This window comes from Macaca mulatta, chromosome 1 (assembly GCF_049350105.2).
Source record: "Macaca mulatta isolate MMU2019108-1 chromosome 1, T2T-MMU8v2.0, whole genome shotgun sequence".
NCBI classification, from domain to species: domain Eukaryota; kingdom Metazoa; phylum Chordata; class Mammalia; order Primates; family Cercopithecidae; genus Macaca; species Macaca mulatta.
In genome coordinates, this window is record NC_133406.1 from 140,539,516 (window position 1) to 140,560,306 (window position 20,791).

Sequence of the window (20,791 nt, forward strand, 5' to 3'; positions counted from 1 at the left end):
GTGTGGTAGTGTGCACCTGTGGTCCCAGCTACTTGGGAGGTTGAAGTGGAAGGATTGCCTGAGCCCAGGAGGTAGAGGCTGCAGTGAGCTATGATTGCACCACTGCATTCCAGCCTGGGCAACTGAGGGAGACCCTGTCTCAAAAATAAAAAGAACATGGGAAATGTAGGGAATTAACTTTCTTTTTTTTTTTTTTTTTTTTTTTTGAGACGGAGTCTTGCTCTGTAGCCCGGGCTGGAGTGCAGTGGCCGGATCTCAGCTCACTGCAAGCTCCGCCTCCCGGGTTTGCGCCATTCTCCTGCCTCAGCCTCCTGAGTAGCTGGGACTACAGGCGCCCGCCACCTCGCCCGGCTAGTTTTTTGTATTTTTAGTAGAGATGGGGTTTCACCGTGTTAGCCAGGATGGTCTCGAACTCCTGACCTCATGATCCGCCCGTCTCGGCCTCCCAAAGTGCTGGGATTACAGGCTTGAGCCACCACGCCCGGCCGGAATTAACTTTCAATAAGGAAAAGGTCAAGTATTTGTGTTTTAAACAGCTACTACTAAAGTGCAGGTGATTGCATTGTTATGATTGCAGCCATCACTTGTTGCATATTACATGTATCTCTTTTATTTCTCACAGAGGCTTTGTATGTAGGTATTTTGTTGCTTTTTTTTAGAGATAAGGAAACTGGGACCTAGTAGGGCCAAGCAACTTGTTCAAAATCAAACAAGTAGCAGCGTCAGAAATTAAACCCAGGTTGCTTCCAATTATAAAAGTTGTATCCTTTCTTTAATATCAGACTGCTTCTTTTGGTGTCTGTGTTAGTCCCTTCTCACACTGCTGTAAAGAACTACCAGAGACTGGGTAACTTATGAAGAAAATAGATTTCATTGATTCACAGTTCCACAGCCTGTACAGGAAGCATGGCTGGGGAGGCCTCAGGGAACTTACAATCATGGCAGAAGGCAAGGGGGAAGTAGCCACATCTCACATGGTGACAGGAGAGAGAGAGTGTGAAGGTGGAAGTGCCACACACTTTTAAACAATGAGATCTCCTGAGAACTCGTTCACTTTCACGAGAACAGCAAGGGGGAAGTGTTCCCCCATGGTTCAGTCACCTCCCACCAGGCCCTTCCTCCAACACATGGAGATTACAATTCAAAGTGAGATTTGAGAGGGGGCACAGAACCAAACCATATCAGCGCCCAACATGTATAGATGCTTCATAAATGATTATTGATGCAAATGGATTTCTTAAATTGTTAGACGATTTAATGGTTTATACTTTTTAAAGTTTTATACTTAAAATATACTTTAGAGAAAAACCATTTCATTTAAATGGAGGAATTCTGTTGTATAATAAATTTTATATGTGTGGGTATACAGCACACATGTTTCTTCATAGTTTAGCAACGTAGAAATCAGAACATGTTTTCTTTTAAATGATAGTTCTAACACTCCCTCAGAAACACCTAGTTAATGGATGATCCATGTGAAAATAGAGAATTGTTCCCCCTCCCTTGCCAACTGATGTTGCTGTGCTGATGGCATGGGAGGGAGAATCTCTGCCTTGACTTCTCTGTGGTGTTTCTCCAAATGTGGGGCTTAATGTGCTTCAGAACCACCTGGAGTGACTGCTAGCAGTGCAGATTCCTGAACTCCATCTCAGACCCACTGAGTCTCTTTTGTTGGTGCATGGAATCTGCATTTTAATAAGCATCCCAGGTGGTTTTATGTATGCTGTAGTTTGATAACTTACTGCTCTAGGATGGGGTTTTCCCAAGTAAGCTATGCACATTGCAAGGCAGGCCAGGGGATACAGGGAACAATACTAGAACTTTGTTTAGATTTACTTTTTGTCATTAAAATTTTAAATATTTTAATATGTTTTATAGTGTACGTCAGGGATCCCCAACTGACAGGTCATGGACTGGTACTGGTCTGTGACCTGTTAGGAACTGGGCCGCACAGCAGGAGGTGAGAGGTGAGCGAGTGAGCATTACTGTCCTGTCTGATCAGCGGTGGCATTAGATTCTCATAGGAGCACGAACCCCATTGTGAACTGCGCATGTCGGGGATCTAGGTTGTGTGCTCCTTATAAGAATCTAGTGCGTTTTGATCTAAGGTGGAACAGTTTCATCCCAAAACCATCCCTCCCCCTCTTCCATGGAAAAATTGTCTCTCTTGGACTGGTCCTTGGTGGCAAAAAGGTTGGGGACTGCTGGTGTACATAAGATATTAATACATATTAATATCTTAATATGTATTAGATATAATAGATATTGATACAATATGTATTAGGTGTAATAGATATTAATACAATATAATGCAATAAACATGAATCTGTTTATTAACAAAAATATACATATATTAGGAGCACAAGCTATTTTTTTTTTTTTTTTTTTTTTTACTGGTAGAGTGAAAAGCACACAAAACAAAACACTCCAATAAACAAACCTGGAGATTGCTATCCCTGGAAATGAATTTTCCAATCTTTTTGTACCAGGGAACAAATGACAGTTATCACATAAATCATTGCCTCTTCTATTACTTAGCTTTATGCATGTGGACCATTTATATATTGAATTCCGCTTAAAAGCAGTAAGACTTTGTAAGGTTTAAACCAATTTTCAAAGCAATCATATAATCTCTGTAACCCATATAAATGTAAAATGTATCCAATTTCAATAAAGTTTCCTAACAGGCTATCCATTTAAAACCTTTTTCTAACTGCTATTTTCTTCATGTTGCTGACATTATCCTGTCTTGGGATAAGCAGTCATGTGAAATACTGACTGTTTAAACTGAAAGATAGAAATCACTTGGGTAATTAAGTAATTCACAATGAGGAAATCTACCAATTTTAATAATTAATGAAGTAGAGACACAGCTATCACATGACCTGTTATTTAAAGAATTTAGGAATACTGTAGGTAACCTATTACTGCCGGTTCTTGCACTAAGCATGAACTCCCTTTGAGCAAGACTACAAAATTATAATGGAGCCACACAATGGAATTCTGAAATCATAATGGACTTCTGCTTTCATGAAGGTTAAGTTCATGCTTAGTTCATGACTCTACAGTGATTCAGAGTTTAAACACATTTTCTTCCAACTTGTCTCTCAGGGTTGTTGGGCTTGGAGTCTCTTTTTCATCACTACCACTCAATGAATGCAGGATTTTTAGCTTCCCCAGTGCCTTTCTTGTCATTTTTGATAGTTTTCTTGATCATTTTCTTTTTGACACTTTTGTAGCTCCTGACAGTTATTGTCTTTTTCTTCTTGACATTCTCTTCTCTAGGCATTCATTACATAAAACTCTTCTTTCTCATTTTCTGCCTTATAACAAGCCATGGTAAAATAGTATTCACTGGATGAGTAACCAGGTGTCCTAACACCATTTTTTGAATAGTCCACATTTTCTCACTGCTTTAAAAGCCTCTTTATCATACATTAAAAGTCTATCAATAAATTGAATTATTTCTAGTGTATCTGTTCTTCTATTGTTACGTTTGTTTGTTCCTGCATTAGTTAGAATTGCTGTTGCTTTATAATAGGTTTGTGAGTTTTGATAGAACATGATACCCCTTCTGGCCTTCTTTTTCAAGAATTTTTGCTTCTTCATGTGTATCTGTTCTTCTAGATAAACTTTAGACCTAATTTGTCGAATTCTTCTTTTATTTGAGACAGGATCTCACTCTGTTGCCCAGGCTGGAGTGCAGTGGTGCAATCACGGCTCACTGAAGCTTGACCTCCCAGGCTCAAGCCATCCTCCCACCTCTGCCTCCCTAGTAGCTGGGACTACAGCCATGTGCCACCATTCTCAGTTAATTTTTTATAGAGATGGGGTCTCGTTATGTTGCCCAGGCTGTCCCAACTCTCTGGCTCAAGCTGATTTATCAAATTCTATTAAAAACCCTGTTGGGGTTATGATTGAAATTGTAATGCAATTTTAGAGCAATTTAGAGAATAACTCTGTGTAATAGTGAGCCTGTCTATGCAGGAACACACTGGGATATTCCATGTATTCCAAACCTGCATATGTCTTTCAATGAAATTTTATGGTTTTCTACGTATCTTCATAGGGCTTATATACATATTTTTGGTTACTTTGTTCCTGTGTATTTTATAGTTCTCTAAAGCAAATTATTATGAATGGGATTGTTTTTCATACGTATTGTAAATATATTGTCATATAGGACAGTTATTTATTATTGAATATTTATCTTAAATTTAAGCCTCCTAATTTTCCAGTTGATTATTTTGGATTTTTCTGGATAAATGTCATATCCTGTGCAAATAATGACAGATTAATAGCCCTCATTTTCTTTCTTGTCTCATTGCATTATTTAGTTCTTGCTGAATAATGTAGAGTGGTAGCAATGAGGTGGCAAGAATTTTTGTGGTTATTGTTGATTTTGATGCAAATGCATCTGATATTCAGTGTTAAATGTCTATTTGTTGTATTTTTCTTGTGGATATCCTTTATAGTGTTGAGGAAATATTCTTTTGTTTCTAACTTTACTAAGAATTCATATGACTGTGTGCTGAATTTCATCAAATGTCTTTTGGGCAGTGATTGAGATGGTATTTTATCGTTACTTTAATAGATTTCTGGATGGTGAATGATCCTCACATTCCTGGAATAAACCTTACTTGGTTATGTTTTATTATTCTCTTAGTATATAACTGATTTGATTTACTAATATTTTCTTTAAGCTTTTTACATCTATATTCATAAGTGATTTTGGTTTATGTTGTGACTGCGTGAATGTGTGGGGCGCTTGTGTGAATGTACACATGCGTAGTTTTGATTTCAGGGTTATACTAGACTCATAGAGTAAACTCTAAAAGAGTTTAAATAAAAATAATTTTTAACAGGCGAGGCACAGTGGCTTATGCTGTAATCCAAGCACTTTGAGAGACCGAGCTGGGCAGATCACTTGAGCCCAGGAGTTTGAGACCAGCCTGGGCAACGTGATGAAACCCCATCTCCACAAAAAATACAAAAATTAGCTGGGCGTGGTGGTGTGCGTTTATGGTCCCAGCTACTTCGGAGGTTGAGGTGGGAGGATCTCTGGAGCCTGGGAGGTCAAGGCTGCAATGAATTGTGATTACACCACCGCACTCCAGCCTGGACAACAGAGTGAGATGCTGCCTCAAAAAAAAAAATAAATAAATAAAATAAAATAAAAAAATAAATAAATAAATAAAATAAAAAAACAAATTAGGGAAAAATTTTACTGGTGTGGTAGAAGTCACCCATATAACAGTCTGGATGTTCGATGGAAATATTTGACTAATTAAAAAGAATTTTTTGGCTGGGCGTGGTGGTTCACACCTGTAATCCCAGCACTTTGGGAGGCCGAGGCAGGTGGATCAGGAGGTCAGGAGCTCAAGACCAATCTGGCCAAGATGGTGAAACCCCGTCTCTACTAAAATCACAAAAATTAGCTGTGTGCAGTGGCAGGCTCCTGTAATCCCAGCTACTCGGGAGGCTGAGGCAGGAGAATGGCATGAACCCGGGCAGCAGAGGTTGCAGTGAGCCAAGATCGTGCCACTGCACTCCAGCCTGGGCGACAGAGTGAGACTCCATCGCAAAAAAAAAAAAAAAAAGAATTTTTTTATTGTTATTACTTTCCATGGTTACTACTACTTTGGTCAGTTTTTGTAATTCTATATTTCTCCCCCCAAATTCACCCATTTTGTTTAGATTTTGAGATTTTTGGGGGCTGATTTAAAGTTGTATACAGTGTTTTTATATAAAATTGTTTTCCATATTGGCGGCTATGTCACCCTTTAAATTTCCTTTTTTTTTTTTTTTTTTTTAATTGAGACGGAGTCTTGCTCTGTCTCCCAGGCTAGAGTGCAGTGGTGGGATCTCCGCTCACTGCAACCTCTGCCTCCCAGGTTCAAGCGATTCTCCTGCCTCAGCCTCCTGAGTATCTGGGATTAGAGGTGTCTGCCAGTGCACCTGGCTAATTTTTGCAGTTTTAGCAGAGATGGAGTTTCACCATCTTGGCCAGGCTGGTCTTGAACTTCTGACCTCGTGATCCACCCGCCTCGGCCTCCCAAAATGCTGGAATTACAGGTGTGAGCCACCACACCCAGCCATCCTTTAAATTTCTAACATTATGATGTTTCCTTTCATTGTGTATCAGAGTTGCCAAAAACTCAATGGATTTTAATTATCCTTTTAGAGGATTGACTTTTCTGATTTTTAGCGTTACTAGCTTAAGTTCTACCTTTGTTTTTAATTGATCTTTTTTTTCTGGTTTCCCAGGTTATATTTTGTTACTTTAAATGCACCTTGAATAAAATTATTTCTGTGTGTGTGTGTTAGGAAATGCTTTTAAGATGATAAAAACATTTTTTGAATAGTACCTTGATTGCATCACACATGTTTTGTTATGAAGTGTCTTTATTGTTATACATCTTGATGAAGACATGTGGTTTTAGTTTTAATTTCTTATTTAATCCAAAGGTTATTAAAAAGAGTAGTTTTATAAATATTTAGGTGGACCATTTTCCCCCTAGCTTTTCAATGTTAATTTTTAGTTTTGTTGCATTTTGGGCAAATAATATAACCTGTATCCTTTTATTTCCTTTTGGAAATTATTAAGATGTAGTTTGTGGTCTAATATTTATCATTTGTTTTAGACAAAGTTTCATGTATTTATATTTGTTACATTAAATGTCTTATTTTTGATGCAGCACAGTATTCTAAAAATATGTATGTTCCAAAATTTATTTACTCATTCCCCTAATGATGGCTATTTAGTTAGTGTTTTTTTTTTTTTTTTTTTGCCAGCATGGAAAACATTGCTGTAAACTTTCCTTACGTATATCTTTGCTAAGATAGATTCCTAGAAAGAACACACACAGATCCACACACATTTGGAATAATTCTATACATTCACTGATTTAATTTTGTACACAATAAATGGTAATATTAAAATAATGTATCCTCAATTTGCTTATGTCACTACTATTTGGAATATTGGTTTGTTAGTTCAAATTGACCATGTGTGAAATAATATATCATAAAATGCTTTTCTTTGTCTTCCAACCATCCTCTTTCCCCCAGCCCAATTTCAGTTAGTTTATTCTAGGATTTTATATGCAGGTGGTGGTCAATGGCTTGTAGATTTTTTAAAAATATGTATTCTTTTTCAATATATTTTTTAACATTTTTCAATGGTTTGTGACCATATTAACAATGTTTATTTTAATTTATTATTTAACTTATCTCTTTATATCACCAATTCTTTTACTATACATTCTCTGTTCCTAGTTCTCATTTTAATTCATCTCTAGGTTGGCTGTATTCTTTAACTTTTTTCAGGAAGGCTGTGTGCCCTTGCATGTATCTTTATGTTGCTTTTGCATATGAATGACATCTCTGTTGATATTTAATTATTTTTTATTACCTTAAGAAATTTTGTTGCCATGCCCTGCCCATATCTCAATTCCTTTTTTTATCTGAGGCAGTAATTATTCTTTGTCAGGTTTAATTTTGTTTCTAATTTGCAGGTCGAATTTACAAGCACTCTCAGCAGCCTTTGATTACCTATGAAAAATATGATGTGACAGACTCTCCAAAGAACATAGGAGGATCCCATTCTGTACTCCTTCTGAAGGTTCATGGTAGGTTACATGTGTAACTACTTTGTGGAATCAACTTACCTGCGGACTCAGTGCTGGCTGGATTAGGCATGGTTGTGGGTATAATGTAGCTAATTTTTATAAAGCTTTTTTTTTTTTTTTTTTTGAGATGGAGTCTTCCTCTGTCATCAGGCTGGAGTGCAGTGGCGTGATCTTGGCTCACTGCAACCTCTGCCTCCCAGGTTCAAGAGATTGCCCTGCTTCAGCCTCCAGAGTAGCTGGGACTACAGGCGTGCGCCACCACGCCTAGCTAATTTGTGTAATTTTAGTAGAGATGGGGTTTCACCATGTTGGCCAGGATGGTTTCGATCTCCTGACCTCGTGATCTGCCCACCTCAGCCTCCCAAAGTGCTGGGATTACAGGCGTGACCCACCACGCCTGGCCTATAAAGCTTTTATGTTTAAACAGTAACACTTGCAGGCAGCAGCATCTATTTTTTTTTTTGACACAGCTGTTGGTAAGCATCATCTATCTTAATGTTTGCTAATTTTCATTAAAAATGGAGAGTAGGGCTAATTCAGTGGATTTAACTTTGGCTACACGCTAAAATCACCAGTGGAGTTTTTAAGACATCTATAATTTTGAAAAACTATCCTAGTTGTTTCTAACTGCAGCCAGGGTCAAGTGTTACTGGGTTAATTTAACTTTTATGAGACCTAAATTTTTACCATTTATTAAAATAAATGCTAATAAAAGAATGGCCTGTGATTTTGATTGTTTAATTATTACAGTAGTTTGGTTTCAGAGGTACAATTTTGTTGTTGCATTGATCAACGTGCAAGTATTTCAGAGCATGCAAAGTACTTAGTGCTATACTTAGGCATCATATATAATACCTAAATGAGGAATAGAATGAAGTTGGAAGAACAGTAGCCTAAAAACAAGGCTCTAGGCCATGCACGGTGGCTCATGCCTGTAATCCCAGCACTGTGGGAGGGTATGGTGGGCGGATCACTTGAGGTCAGGAGTTCGAGACCAGCCTGGCCAACATGGCAAAACCCTGTCTCTACTAAACACTTTGTAATCTCAGCAAAAATTAGCCAGGCATGGTGGTGCGCGCCTGTAGTCCCAGCTACTTGGGAGGCTGAGGTAGGAGAATTTTTTTTTTTTTTTTGAGATGGAGTCTTGCTCTGTCGCCCAGGCTGGAGTGCAGTGGCCTGATCTCAGCTCACTGCAAGCTCCGCCTCCCGGGTTCACGCCATTCTCCTGCCTCAGCCTCCCGAGTAGCTGGGACTACAGGCGCCCGCCACCTCGCCCGGCTAGTTTTTTGTATTTTGTAGTAGAGATGGGGTTTCACCGTGTTAGCCAGGATGGTCTCGATCTCCTGACCTCGTGATCCACCCGTCTCGGCCTCCCAAAGTGCTGGGATTACAGGCGTGAGCCACCACGCCCGGCCGGTAGGAGAATTTCTTGAACCCAGAAGGTGGAGGTTGCATAGAGCTGAGTTTGCACCACTGCACTCCAGCCTGGGCAACAGAGTGAGACTCCATCCCCCAAAAAACAAAAAACAAAACACCCAAGACTTTTAATATACTCTGATTCTACAGATGAAAGTTGACTTCATTCGAAAACTAGCCTGGCTTATTGTTAAAAAAGATGGGATTTGAAAGTATGGGAATAGTGTAGTGTACACTAAACTACTGTAAACTCTTAGTGTTTTGGGGGAAACTTTCCTTATTTGGGATATTCCCTGTATATTTTCCAGAGTTATCCATTACAGTAAAGTTTTCCATAAATGCCATCACTGTTAAGCTTGAAAGTAACTTTATTGTTGTTGATTTGCTTCTACTCATGTTGTAGCTCCAGTTTGGTAGTAATTGGATTCCGAAATAATATGCCTATTTGTTTTTCACTGCCTTTTGGAGTGAGATGTGAGAAGCTTTTGAAATAACTGCAGAGGCAGTTATTAGTATAGTGGTTAAGAGCACAGTTACTGAAATCAGATAGGGTTTGTATCCCAACTTTGTAACCTTGGAAGAGCTACTTAATTCTCTATGGCTTTGTTTCCCCATTCAGCAAAACTGGACTAATAGTTATAACTACATCATAGGATTGTTGTAAAGATCAACTAAATTAGTATATGTAAAGCATTTAGAATACTTAGCACATAATAGGAGCTATAGAAGTGTTTGCTGTTCAAAAGAGTAATGGTAGTAAAACTATGATGTGTAGCACCATTTAGGTTGTACTTATGTCAGCTGAATGTATTTTGCTGGCTGTTTATGTTTTCTGAGCATTTGGCTTCATCATTTAAGCAACAGCTTGATTAGTTTGTGATGGTCTACTATTACATTTATCTCACTTGTAGGTGCCTTAATGTTTGTGGCATGGATGACTACTGTTAGCATAGGTGTACTGGTTGCCCGGTTCTTCAAACCAGTTTGGTCAAAAGCTTTCTTCCTTGGTGAAGCAGCTTGGTTTCAGGTAGGTGAGGGAAAAAAGTTCAACGCAATTTTCATAGTATTTGAACACTGCAACATGAAAACATATGAAGTATGTGTGTATGTGTATGTGTGTATGTGTGTATGTGTATGTGTTTTGTGGTTACAGATGTAGGTCTGGGATCTTCCTTTTTCCCTTTGGTTTCCTGATCAAGTGAGAGTGGACACAAGGTGCTTGATAGAGACAAGAATACAGACAGTTTTAGGAAGAGTCAGGCTGGACTGGAGAATGTGTCAGGGCCATGTGAGTCCCTTTGTAATATAGACTTTGGGACCCAAATGACCTTTACTTATACCTCTGTTTGTAGAGGGATATGTTGGAAGAGCATTCACCCACTACACTGCACTGAGTAAAGTCAGGCCAAGGAATGCAGAGGAACTGAAGAAAGAAATAGTGGGAGCTTACTGTGCTTCAAAGCAAAGGTCACTCCTCTGGTTGTGGGCCATTGAATGTTGGTTATCTCTAACTCATCACTTGGGATCATCTATCTCCTATATAGGTGGGAACAGAAACTGAACGTGTTCTTTTTCATGCTCTTCCCTCCCGTGAGATGGGGAGGCAGTCTACTAATAGGAACATAGCAAGAGCCAATGAATATCCTTCAAAACAAAGCAAACCAAACCTTATGTTTCATGGGTCATGGAGTATAGATATTTACATATATAGTGGAAAATCAATGAGTTCATGTTGGGTAAGAATGTACATGCCTGTAGAAAAAAATACTGCTTGTTGGAACAGTTTTGACTTTGTAAGAGGGTATCCTTGACACTTCATATTCATATACATTTGTAGATTGTAAGGTTTACCTTATCTAGCCTCATTTTTCACTATTGCCTGGGAGGGCCAATCTGTTTGATTTGTTCTCAGTACTGCTACATGGCTCACCTTGCTACTTTTCTTTCTCTGCCTGTGGTTTGCTGCCAGGTGACTACTTTCTTGCTTGCACTTGAGTGCCTTTGCTCTCGTGCTCTCTCTCTCTTATCTGCTCATGTGGATATTCCCAGCTCAAAGATTGTGTATTCTCTTTATCAACTCGAATCCTCCAGTGCCTTTAAATTTATGATGCTGATGATGTGTATATATACACGCGTCATAGTTTTATCTCTATCTCCATCCATCCATCCATCCTTCCTTCCTTCCGTCCATCCATCCATCCATCCATCCATCCATCCATCCATCCATCTATCCATCCAGCCATCCATCTCCATCCATACACACACTCATACACAGGGTGCCTCCTACTTTCCCCAAGATAGTTTTGGTCTGCACCAGTTATCCTGGCATAATCAATAAACAGTGGCTATTTTCACACTTACTATTCTCCTAATTTGTATCATGAATTACATAGTTCACATATTTTTCTCTTATTGACTCAATTATAACTGAAGCTCCTCAGGAGACAGTATTTTTTGTTTGTTTGTTTCCTTACTATTTCATTGCACCTGTTATAGCACTGTGCTCAATGGTGGAGCTTAATAAATATCTTTGGAAGGAAATGAAAGACTTGGCAAGTAAATATGCTCTGTGTGTGAAATATCCATTCCTGCTGCTCTGTGCAGGTGAAGTCTTAGCATACACTTTTGAATGATGAGAATGGCAACTTAGGGTTTTCTTTAAAGTTTAATTGTATACTAATTTTTTTTTTTTAACCTGATTACAAACTGTGATTAGATGTCAGTTGAATGCATGCCTTCAGTGAATCTTACCCCATGGTCTTTTCCCTATTTTCTCCATTGTAACACCACCTTTCTCTTACATGGATAAGTGTCTTCTCAATTTGTCATTTTACCTTGCAGGTGCATCGAATGCTCATGTTCACCACAACTGCCCTCACCTGCATTGCTTTTGTTTTGCCATTTATATACAGGGGAGGCTGGAGTAGGGTAAGTATATCTTAAATAGGATGTTTTTATGTAAATCCATTTTACGTCAAAACAGATTGCTGTTTTATTCTCAAATGATGGGTAAAAAGATATTTCTTCATCGATCCCTCTTTCTTTCCCTTTTGAATCATTGGATGGCTCTTTCACATGGTTAGAGGTTGGGGTAGGGTGAGGATGTCAGTACAGATTATTCAGTAATGAAATGTATTTGTAGGCTGCATCATGAGTTATATACATGCTACAGCCTTAGTTAATTTTTCTCACTATAGAGGGATGACAATTCAATGTGTGATGTCTCAGGAACATGAACAATGTGAGGTGGTTTTCTCTAACTGGTACTATGATGACCACTAAGCTAACATAATTTGGATTTCTACTCTGTACCCAGTGGTTCTCAGTGCTTTATATGTGTTATCTAATTTAAATCTCAGGCTGGGTGTGGTGGTTCACACCTGTCATCCCAGCACTTTGGGAGCTGAAGTGGGAGGATTGCTTGAGCTCAGGAGTTCGAGACCAGCCTAGGCAACATAGTGAGGCCTCATCTCTACATATTTTTATTAAAAAATCTTTTAAATTTCAGATTAGTAGGTATTAATAATAATCCCATGTCACAAATGAAGAAACTGATGCTTATTCCCAAATCTTTATCTCCAGTCCAGACTTCTCCTGTGGCTTGAGACTCACACATCTAGCTCACATTTCATGCAGGACTTTGACTTGCATGTCTAAGACATCAGACTTAACACGTCCAAAATGGGACTCCTGACCATCTTTTCTCCCAGGGCTGCTCCACCCACTGCCACCTCCATGGTAGCTACTGGAATTCCATTGTTAGATCAAAGCCTTGGAATTATCATTAACTGTGCTCTCTTGCACATCCCATGTCAAATCCATTGGGAAGTTCCATTGGCTCTACATGTAAAGTATATCCACAGTCTAACACTTGTCACTGTCATCAGATACTACTGTAGGAGTGTGAGCCTCTATCATCTTTTGCTTGGCCATTGCAGTAGCCACTTAACTGGTCCCTCCACTTCAACCCTTGCCCATGCACAATCTGTTTTCTACAAAGAAGACAGTTATTTTTTTAAAAATGTAAACTAGGCTAGGTGTGTTGGCTCACGCCTGTAATCCCAGCACTTTGGGAGGCAGAGGCAGGCGGATCTTGAGGTCAGGAGTTTGAGACCAGCCTGATCAACATGGTGAAACCCCGTCTCTACTAAAAGTACAAAAATTAGCCAGGCGTGGTGGCACACACCTGTAATCCCAGCTACTCAGAAGGCTGAGGCAGGAGAACCACTTGAACCTGGGAGGCGGAGGTTGCAGTGAGCTGAGATCGCACCACTGCACTCTAGCTTAGGTGACGGAGTGAGACTCTGTCTCAAAAAAAAAAAAAAAAAAGTAAATCAGACCTTGCCATTCTTGTACCCCAAACTGATTTCTTTAATGTCTCTCAATTTTATTCAGAGTAAATCAAAGTTCTTCCAGGGACTTTCATGACTGGCTCCCAGTTATTCTCTGAACTGACCTCCTCGTCCATCTCCTTCCATACCAGCCTCCTGGCTGGTATGCAGACATGCCAGGCATGCTCCTGCTTTATAGTCTTTGCCATCATTCTTCTTTCAGCCTGGCACATGCTCCCATTACTCCCTCACCTTCCTCAAGTCTTTGCTCAAATGGAAGCCTCTCAGAGAGCCCTGCCTTGCTCTATTTTTTCCCATAGCACTCTTTATGTTATACCATTTCATATAATTTACTTACTTGCCATATTTTTTCCTGATCTCCCTTCCAACACTACTATGTCAGCTCTGTCAGAGCTGGGATATCCACTGGTATGTTCAGAACAGATTTAAGTATGTAGCAGGTACTCAGTAAACATTTAGTGAATGAATGAATAAGTCTTATTGAGAATAAGTGATATACGTTAAGTTCAGAGCCTGTGCTTTCATTACGCTTTTCCAGTTTTTATAGCCAATGAGAATTTGATATCAAAATTTCATATTTCAGAGCTTGGGCTGGTGCCACGGGGATAAGATTGACGAATCCTGGGTCACAGATATTACTAGGAAATCTCTCTCCTGCTTTTTAGGTAGTTTTTGTGTCAGTCAACCTATCTTTTTAAGGAAGTTATGAATATTTTGTGATATGAGTTGAGACATGAGAACTTTATTTTAATTCAGACATTTGGGACAAGGGTAACACTTATTTTGTAATTGTCTACTTTATAGCCTTTGCAGTTTATGAATACGATAGAACAAAGGTTAAGAGCACCATTCTAAAGCTGGATTCCTTGGATTCAAATCCTGCCACCATGACTTATTACCTGGCGGGCACACCTTGGGCAAGTTATTTAACTATGACCCTCAATTTACTCATCTGTAAAATGGGGATGGTATAGTATCTATCTTATAGGCTTTCTGTGAGGATTGGGGATAAAATAACTCAAAGTACTTAGGATAATTCCTAGCACATTCTAACACATGCAAGAATCTTGTTACTGCTGCTGTTTTATTTTTTATTAGAGACCCTTTGTATCTCTAAAGTCATGGTTATAATTTTACCCATGCATCACTGAGTCCACGGTTTGAGAATGTTTTCATATTGTTCTTTTGTTAGCCTTTAGTTCCTATTTACAAGGACTTCCTATGATGGCTTAGAAACCACTATGTCCCCGTTTCTAGGTCACCGATACAAATCTGTGCTACCAAGCATGGGCATCACTGACAACAGACAGTAGTATCCCTCCATCCAAATGTGTCACAGGTTAGAATATCTTCTTAGTCCTTCTCTTAAGTGTTTGAATGAAAAATCATTGCACAAAGTGGTCGAATCCAACTATCTGCTGTTCTGAGCAGGCATGTGACATCACTAAAGGAGGAATGCAGCAGAAACTATTGTGATAGTCTGTCAGTACGTTTTCTTGGGTTAGATCTTCATTCTGGACAGAGGTGATAAGCTTTTAATACAGTGGCTATATAGGTTATGCACTGAATCAACAAACATTTATTGAGTGACTAAGACTCTGTTAAGCTCCAGGGTTACAGGGAGTCATATAGAACCCACGGTTCAGGGAAACATAGAGGGCTAAACCAATTATTACCATATGCTGGGGTGATTGCGCTTGACATGGGGACACCAACTAGTCCCAGCTGGGCTGCAGATGGCTGTTCTGATGTTGGTGGCCATCTATTAGGTTGGTGCAAAAGTAATTGTGGATTAAAATACTTGAAAAAAACTGCAACTACTTTTGTACCAACCTGTAGCATCCTGATGGGGAGAGGTAGCATTCTCTACATGGATTCCACCACAACCATTTACGTACTGTGACCGTGGACATAGTTCTTGATATCTCTGAGCCTCAGTTTCCCCATTTGTAAAACTGGGATATTGATAACCAGTTGTCAAACATTGTAGTGAGAATTAGTGTGTGTAAAGTATGTTCCTGGTACAATGTGTATACTCAGTGAATGTTGCCTGTTATTATTATCATCATTATTGAATGCTTAAAGCCATGGAAAAATACTAAGAATGCATCTGTGTGTATTATTTTTAACTTGAGGATTTAAATTGATGAGAGAGATTGAGGCCATTGAAATGGTGTAAATTTGTTTAGCGTGCAGGTTACCACCCATACCTCGGCTGTATAGTGATGACTTTGGCAGTTCTTCAGCCTCTTCTGGCAGTCTTCAGGCCACCTTTACATGACCCAAGGTACTTAGAGCCTTTCTATATAAATGCTCTCTTAATGTAGATATCATTAGTTGGCAAACTAATCTCTTTTCAAATGGAAAAATTTTGCATTTTATAAAATTCAGTGATAAATTATAGTTACTTTGAAATACTTTAAAATGCATTTCAGATATCTAATTCCCAGACAAAAAGGGAAATTACATGCTTTTTATTCTATTGGGAATTAATTATAGTTCCATTGCTTTTAAGAACACTGACTGGTTCTTATTTTGGTAGAAGGCAAATGTTTAACTGGACTCATTGGAGTATGGGAACAGCTGCTAGAATAATAGCAGGTAAGAGATTGTGATGCCACTTATTCATATATAATTGCTAGCTGTTTATATTGCAAGTTGTAATTTGGCTTAAATGATTTTTAGATGCATTAGTAATTGGAGTAATTGGTTGTTGAGGAGAAATCAGCCTTAAACGTTGAAATCCAGAAAGTAATTTCTAGAGGTAATGATTGAAGTCATTATTTCAGTTTTAAGTTTAAGGTCTTTAAAATAACTTTAAAACTTTCATTTTAAGACTTATTTTAGCATTTGCCTTTGCCAGCAGAATAAGCTATGCTGATGGCCAAACATTTGAGTAGCTCAAATTGAGTAGCTCAATTCATTTGTGAATTGGGTTGAGGTGGGTTGCTGGGTTCAAGCTTTCCATCTCCAGGTCCTTTCCACGGGGCTTGTATCTTTCAGGGTAGGGTGGTTTTCAAAAGTCAGGAATAATTATACAGTGTATTTTGATACCTTGTATAATAAACACCTAAGTAGGTACCTTCTACCCTAACACTGCTATAGTCTATGGGATTCTTTGTCGGAGGGGGAGTCCAATCAACCATGGTTTCTATACTTTTCTCCTTTCGTTCATTGCAGACTTAAAACGATCTGGAAAATGTGGGTGCATCTCTTTTAACAATTGGTCCATTATGCAGCCATAAAACAGAATGAAATAATGTCTTTTGTAGCAACATGGATGCTGCTGGAATTGATTATCCTACATGAATAAATGCAGAAACCGAAAATCACATACCACACGTTCTCACTTATAAATGTGAGCTGAACAATGAGTACACACGGACGTAAAGATAGAAACAGTAGACTCTGGGGACTCCAAAAGAGGAGAGGGAGGAGTGGGGGAAAGAGTTGAAACACAACCCTTTGGGTACTATGTTCACCACTTGGGTGATGGGTTCACTAGAAGGCCAAACTCCAGTGTTATTATGCAATATGCCCTAAACTGCCCCCCACAACTGGTAATTCATAATCAATTGCCCATCTTGCCCTATCTAGCCTTATAATTTTAAAAGCCTAAATTAACTATTTTGTCTTAAATATTAATCTTTTTTTTTTTATCTCAAACTCTTTTAGTATGTTTTACTTGACAATGCACATACACAAACACACAATTGTCTCTCTTGGTGGGACAACATTTGAATATAACTTTTTTCTTTTATATGTAGTGGCAGCGATGTTCCTGGGAATGGATTTACCAGGACTGAATCTTCCTGATTCACGGAAAACCTATGCAATGATTGGATTTGTAGCCTGGCATGTAGGGACTGAGATTGTTCTGGAGGTACACGCTTATCGGCTGTCTCGCAAAGGTAATCTGCTAAAAAAGCCACGTTATGTCAAATCACTTTTATATAAACCATTGGAAAAGAATGAGTTTCCTGATAGTAACGGCTAACTATTACAATGGTAGCTCACTAAAAATTTGTGATCACTCAGCCAGTGGTAGAAATGGTGGAGATTTTCTGCCTTTGTTTTTTTACAATTGTTACCATTAGAAGTTGTGAATAAGATATAAAGGAAAGGTTTTTAGGTTTTAGGGAGGGGGTCTTCCTTGTAAGTACTTTCACTTTGCTGGTCTGACTTAGAGCCAGTATGGACTGCGAACTCTGAATCCTAGAGCTGAGGGAACCTTGAGATGGAGGAAGAAAAGACTCAAAATCAACACTGGATGGAGCGGTGGACAACTTTGACCTATTTGACAAACTTACTGGGTGCTATCATTTAGATTGCCATGTGCATAATTATATAGCTAGGAGCAAGCCAGCTAGATAGGAAGGACTGATTTTGCTTTTGCTCTTTAGTGACAAGGTCTGTTTTGGTGCCAGGCAGGGTCAGGGTACCTATAGTCACCATTAGGAGTGGAGAAATTAGTAGGGAATGGGTGTCATTTTAAACTACCCTGGATTCTAGACTAAATATCCTTTCTGTCCTGCCTGGTTTTCATCCTTTTCATCCACCAAAATAAGTGAAGGTGGCCTTCTAAAAGCAAAAATTATTTGTCGTCTAGTATATATGTTGTAAACTTGGGAGAGCCTGGGGTGGCTTTAAGAGTGGAGTAGTACATATCAGTCCTGCTACTTTTGATCCTTGATAGGCTTATATATGTGGGGCTTTTGATGACCACTGAATTATGGCTTACTGTTTTTGTTTGTTTGTTTGTTTTGAGACAGAGTCTCACTCTGTCACTCAGGCTGGAGTGCAGTGGTGTGATCATAGCTCACTGCAGCCTTGAACTCCAGAGCTTAAGCCATCTGCCTGTTTCAGACTCCCATCTAGCTGGGATCACAGGGATGTGCCATCATGCCCGGCTAACTTTTTAAATTTTTTTAGAGACGGGGTCTCACTTTGTTGCCCAGGCTGATCTCAAACTCCTGGGCTCAAGTGATCCACCTGCCTCCTCCTTCCAAAGTGTTGGGATTGCAGGTGTGAGCCGCCATGCCTGGTCGATGGCTTACTGTTTAAAATACATATATACTTAAAACTTGGATAGTTATCATATGTTAATTAGTTGGATTTAGCTATTTTATAATGTATGCATATATCAAAACATCATGTCATACACCATGAATATATACAATATTTTGTCAATCAAAAATAAAACCAAAGAGCTTAGATCATTATGACTTTTAAGGCATATTTTAAGTTACTTAACAAATGTGTACTCTTGCCAGATTGTCCACATTTGTGAGAGGCTTAATTGTTGAGGAAGTTTGCAATAATTAGTAGCTTGGAATGGGAGAATTTCTACCCTGGAAATTGGGGTGAACAGTACAAATCAGGTGTTTTTAAAAATTTAATTTACCTGCATAACGCTGCCCTTATAAACTTATGTTATTATTCTTGACAGTTGAAATATTAGACGATGACAGAATTCAGATCCTTCAGTCATTTACTGCAGCGGAAACAGAGGTAAGTCCTTTTCTTGTTCATTGACACAAACCTTAACGGTAATACTTTTTTTTTTCATATCTCAATTTTTCTTTCAGGGTCATGCTTTTAAAAAGGCAGTGTTGGCAATTTATGTCTGTGGGAATGTTACTTTTCTCATCGTATTTTTATCTGCAATCAACCATCTATGAGCAAGCAAAGACCTTGGCTTTTGCAGGCCAAGTGATAATTATCATCAAACCAAAGAAAGTTGAAGCCTGTCCTGACTGCCTGGAGCATATTTGTGAATTCTCACTTGGAAGACTGAGGTCATGTCTGTAGAGGAATTCTGAAGTCCAGCCTTTAGAGACCAACATTCAAGAGGGTCATATAGACTATAAATTAATGTCATGCCCTATATGTAATTCTGGGTCTTAAAGGAAAGATTGTACTTCAGGAGAAGTAACTCTCAAATATTTCTTGCCAAGATTTTAAGAATGTTGGTATTTAAGGAAATAAATAGTGATTTGGAAAAATACAACAGATGTCACTAGGATAAAAAAGAGATATATTACGGTAAATATATTTTGAACTACAAAGGTGCTGTGGTACTTTAAAGAAAAATTATTTTTGCTAGTTTATCTGAATGGTCTGTGGACTTTATTTAGAAACTGTTTTTCAGTTTAGTTTTTTGGACATATCCTTTGCTCAGTGTATTTCCTTACTTCTCTAGTAAAGGCGGAAATGAGACAGATGCCATTGTAGGTTTTACCAGCATTTAAATATATTATGAATTTCTTAGCAATGAAATGCAAGTATGCATCTTTTACTTAAAGGCCCCATTTATGTATTCAGGTACAGAGATGAAATAGCATTTTATGTGTTAATTGTTTTGGCTATAGAATTTAAGTCCTTGTAGCATTTGGGGATTATAGACCTGGATTTCAAAATGGATAAAACTCACCCTTGTGAACATATCTAATAGATATTCTGTTTACTTGTAGAAATAATATAATGTGTCTGTGTTTTGTTAGACATTTTTGATGCTCTACTGAATCAGAATAGGTCAGTGTTATCTTCCTTATTTCAAGAATTCATCTATTTTATGGCTACATCTCATATGTGCTATGAGGACTTCTAGCCAGTTGGTGGCGCTATAATACCGAAGTACTGTACTGCTTTGTTCCTGTTTCCTTGTTCTGATTCCTTTTCAGTATTTAGGTAACATTATGGGATGGCATTTCCCTTAAATTCCACCAACTCTTCTTAATCTTTATTTTAAAAATGTCTACTTTTTTTTTTTTGGGTGGTTGGGGTAATGGGTTAAAACATTAAATTAGTAACCACTGTTTATTTTCCAGTTTGTTTTCTGTGATTATTTATAACAATTGTTTGATACTTGTTTTTATAGTCCCCTGACCCTGTAATGGATGAATGCAGCTATCTTAGGCAAAGCAAATAAATAAACTGGGCATTTTTAAAATAAAAAATTTAGGAAGTCATACTTTATTTCTTTAGGTATTCTTTCTGATTATGTTATAGTTACTGCTTGGCCCAAGAACCTAATTTCTATATGGTGTGAATAATAGCCTCAGCTGTGTAGCCTACATCTTTATTTTATTATTATTTTTCAAAATTTTTTTCATTATTTCTTATTTTTTTATATCTTTATTTTTTGAATTTAACCAACTTTCTGCTAATAGCCTACATCTTTTACTGGGTAAAATAATGTGGAAGTTTAGGTTTTGTTCCTTTTATAGGTGTTTATCATAAGTGGCTTAGGGCTTAGATGTGAACTTTCTGTGTTCATATTCTATATGTACTATGCTATTTATAACCTAAATTTTCCTTTTGAATGTCTTTATTAAAAAAATTTAGTATAGCAAATTAAATGTGTACTAAAGTTATTTTCTTCCAGTTTTC

The 20,791-nt window shown here is 38.2% G+C and overlaps 1 protein-coding gene across 8 annotated transcripts in view; it reads left to right on the plus strand.

Moving 5' to 3' along the window:
• FRRS1 (ferric chelate reductase 1) overlaps window positions 1–20,358 on the plus strand; it is a 67,784-nt gene extending 47,426 nt beyond the window's left edge. For 5 of the 8 annotated variants that reach the window (XM_028844175.2, XM_077991571.1, XM_077991569.1 and 2 more), the window contains 8 exons: window positions 7,518–7,631; window positions 9,959–10,074; window positions 11,889–11,975; window positions 15,589–15,686; window positions 15,942–16,000; window positions 17,167–17,310; window positions 18,849–18,910; window positions 18,988–20,358. In XM_028844175.2, coding sequence (XP_028700008.1) covers window positions 7,518–7,631; window positions 9,959–10,074; window positions 11,889–11,975; window positions 15,589–15,686; window positions 15,942–16,000; window positions 17,167–17,310; window positions 18,849–18,910; window positions 18,988–19,080 — 773 coding nt within the window. In that variant the 3' untranslated portion in view covers window positions 19,081–20,358. 8 annotated transcript variants of the gene reach the window in all.
• The last annotated feature ends 433 nt before the right edge of the window (window positions 20,359–20,791 follow it).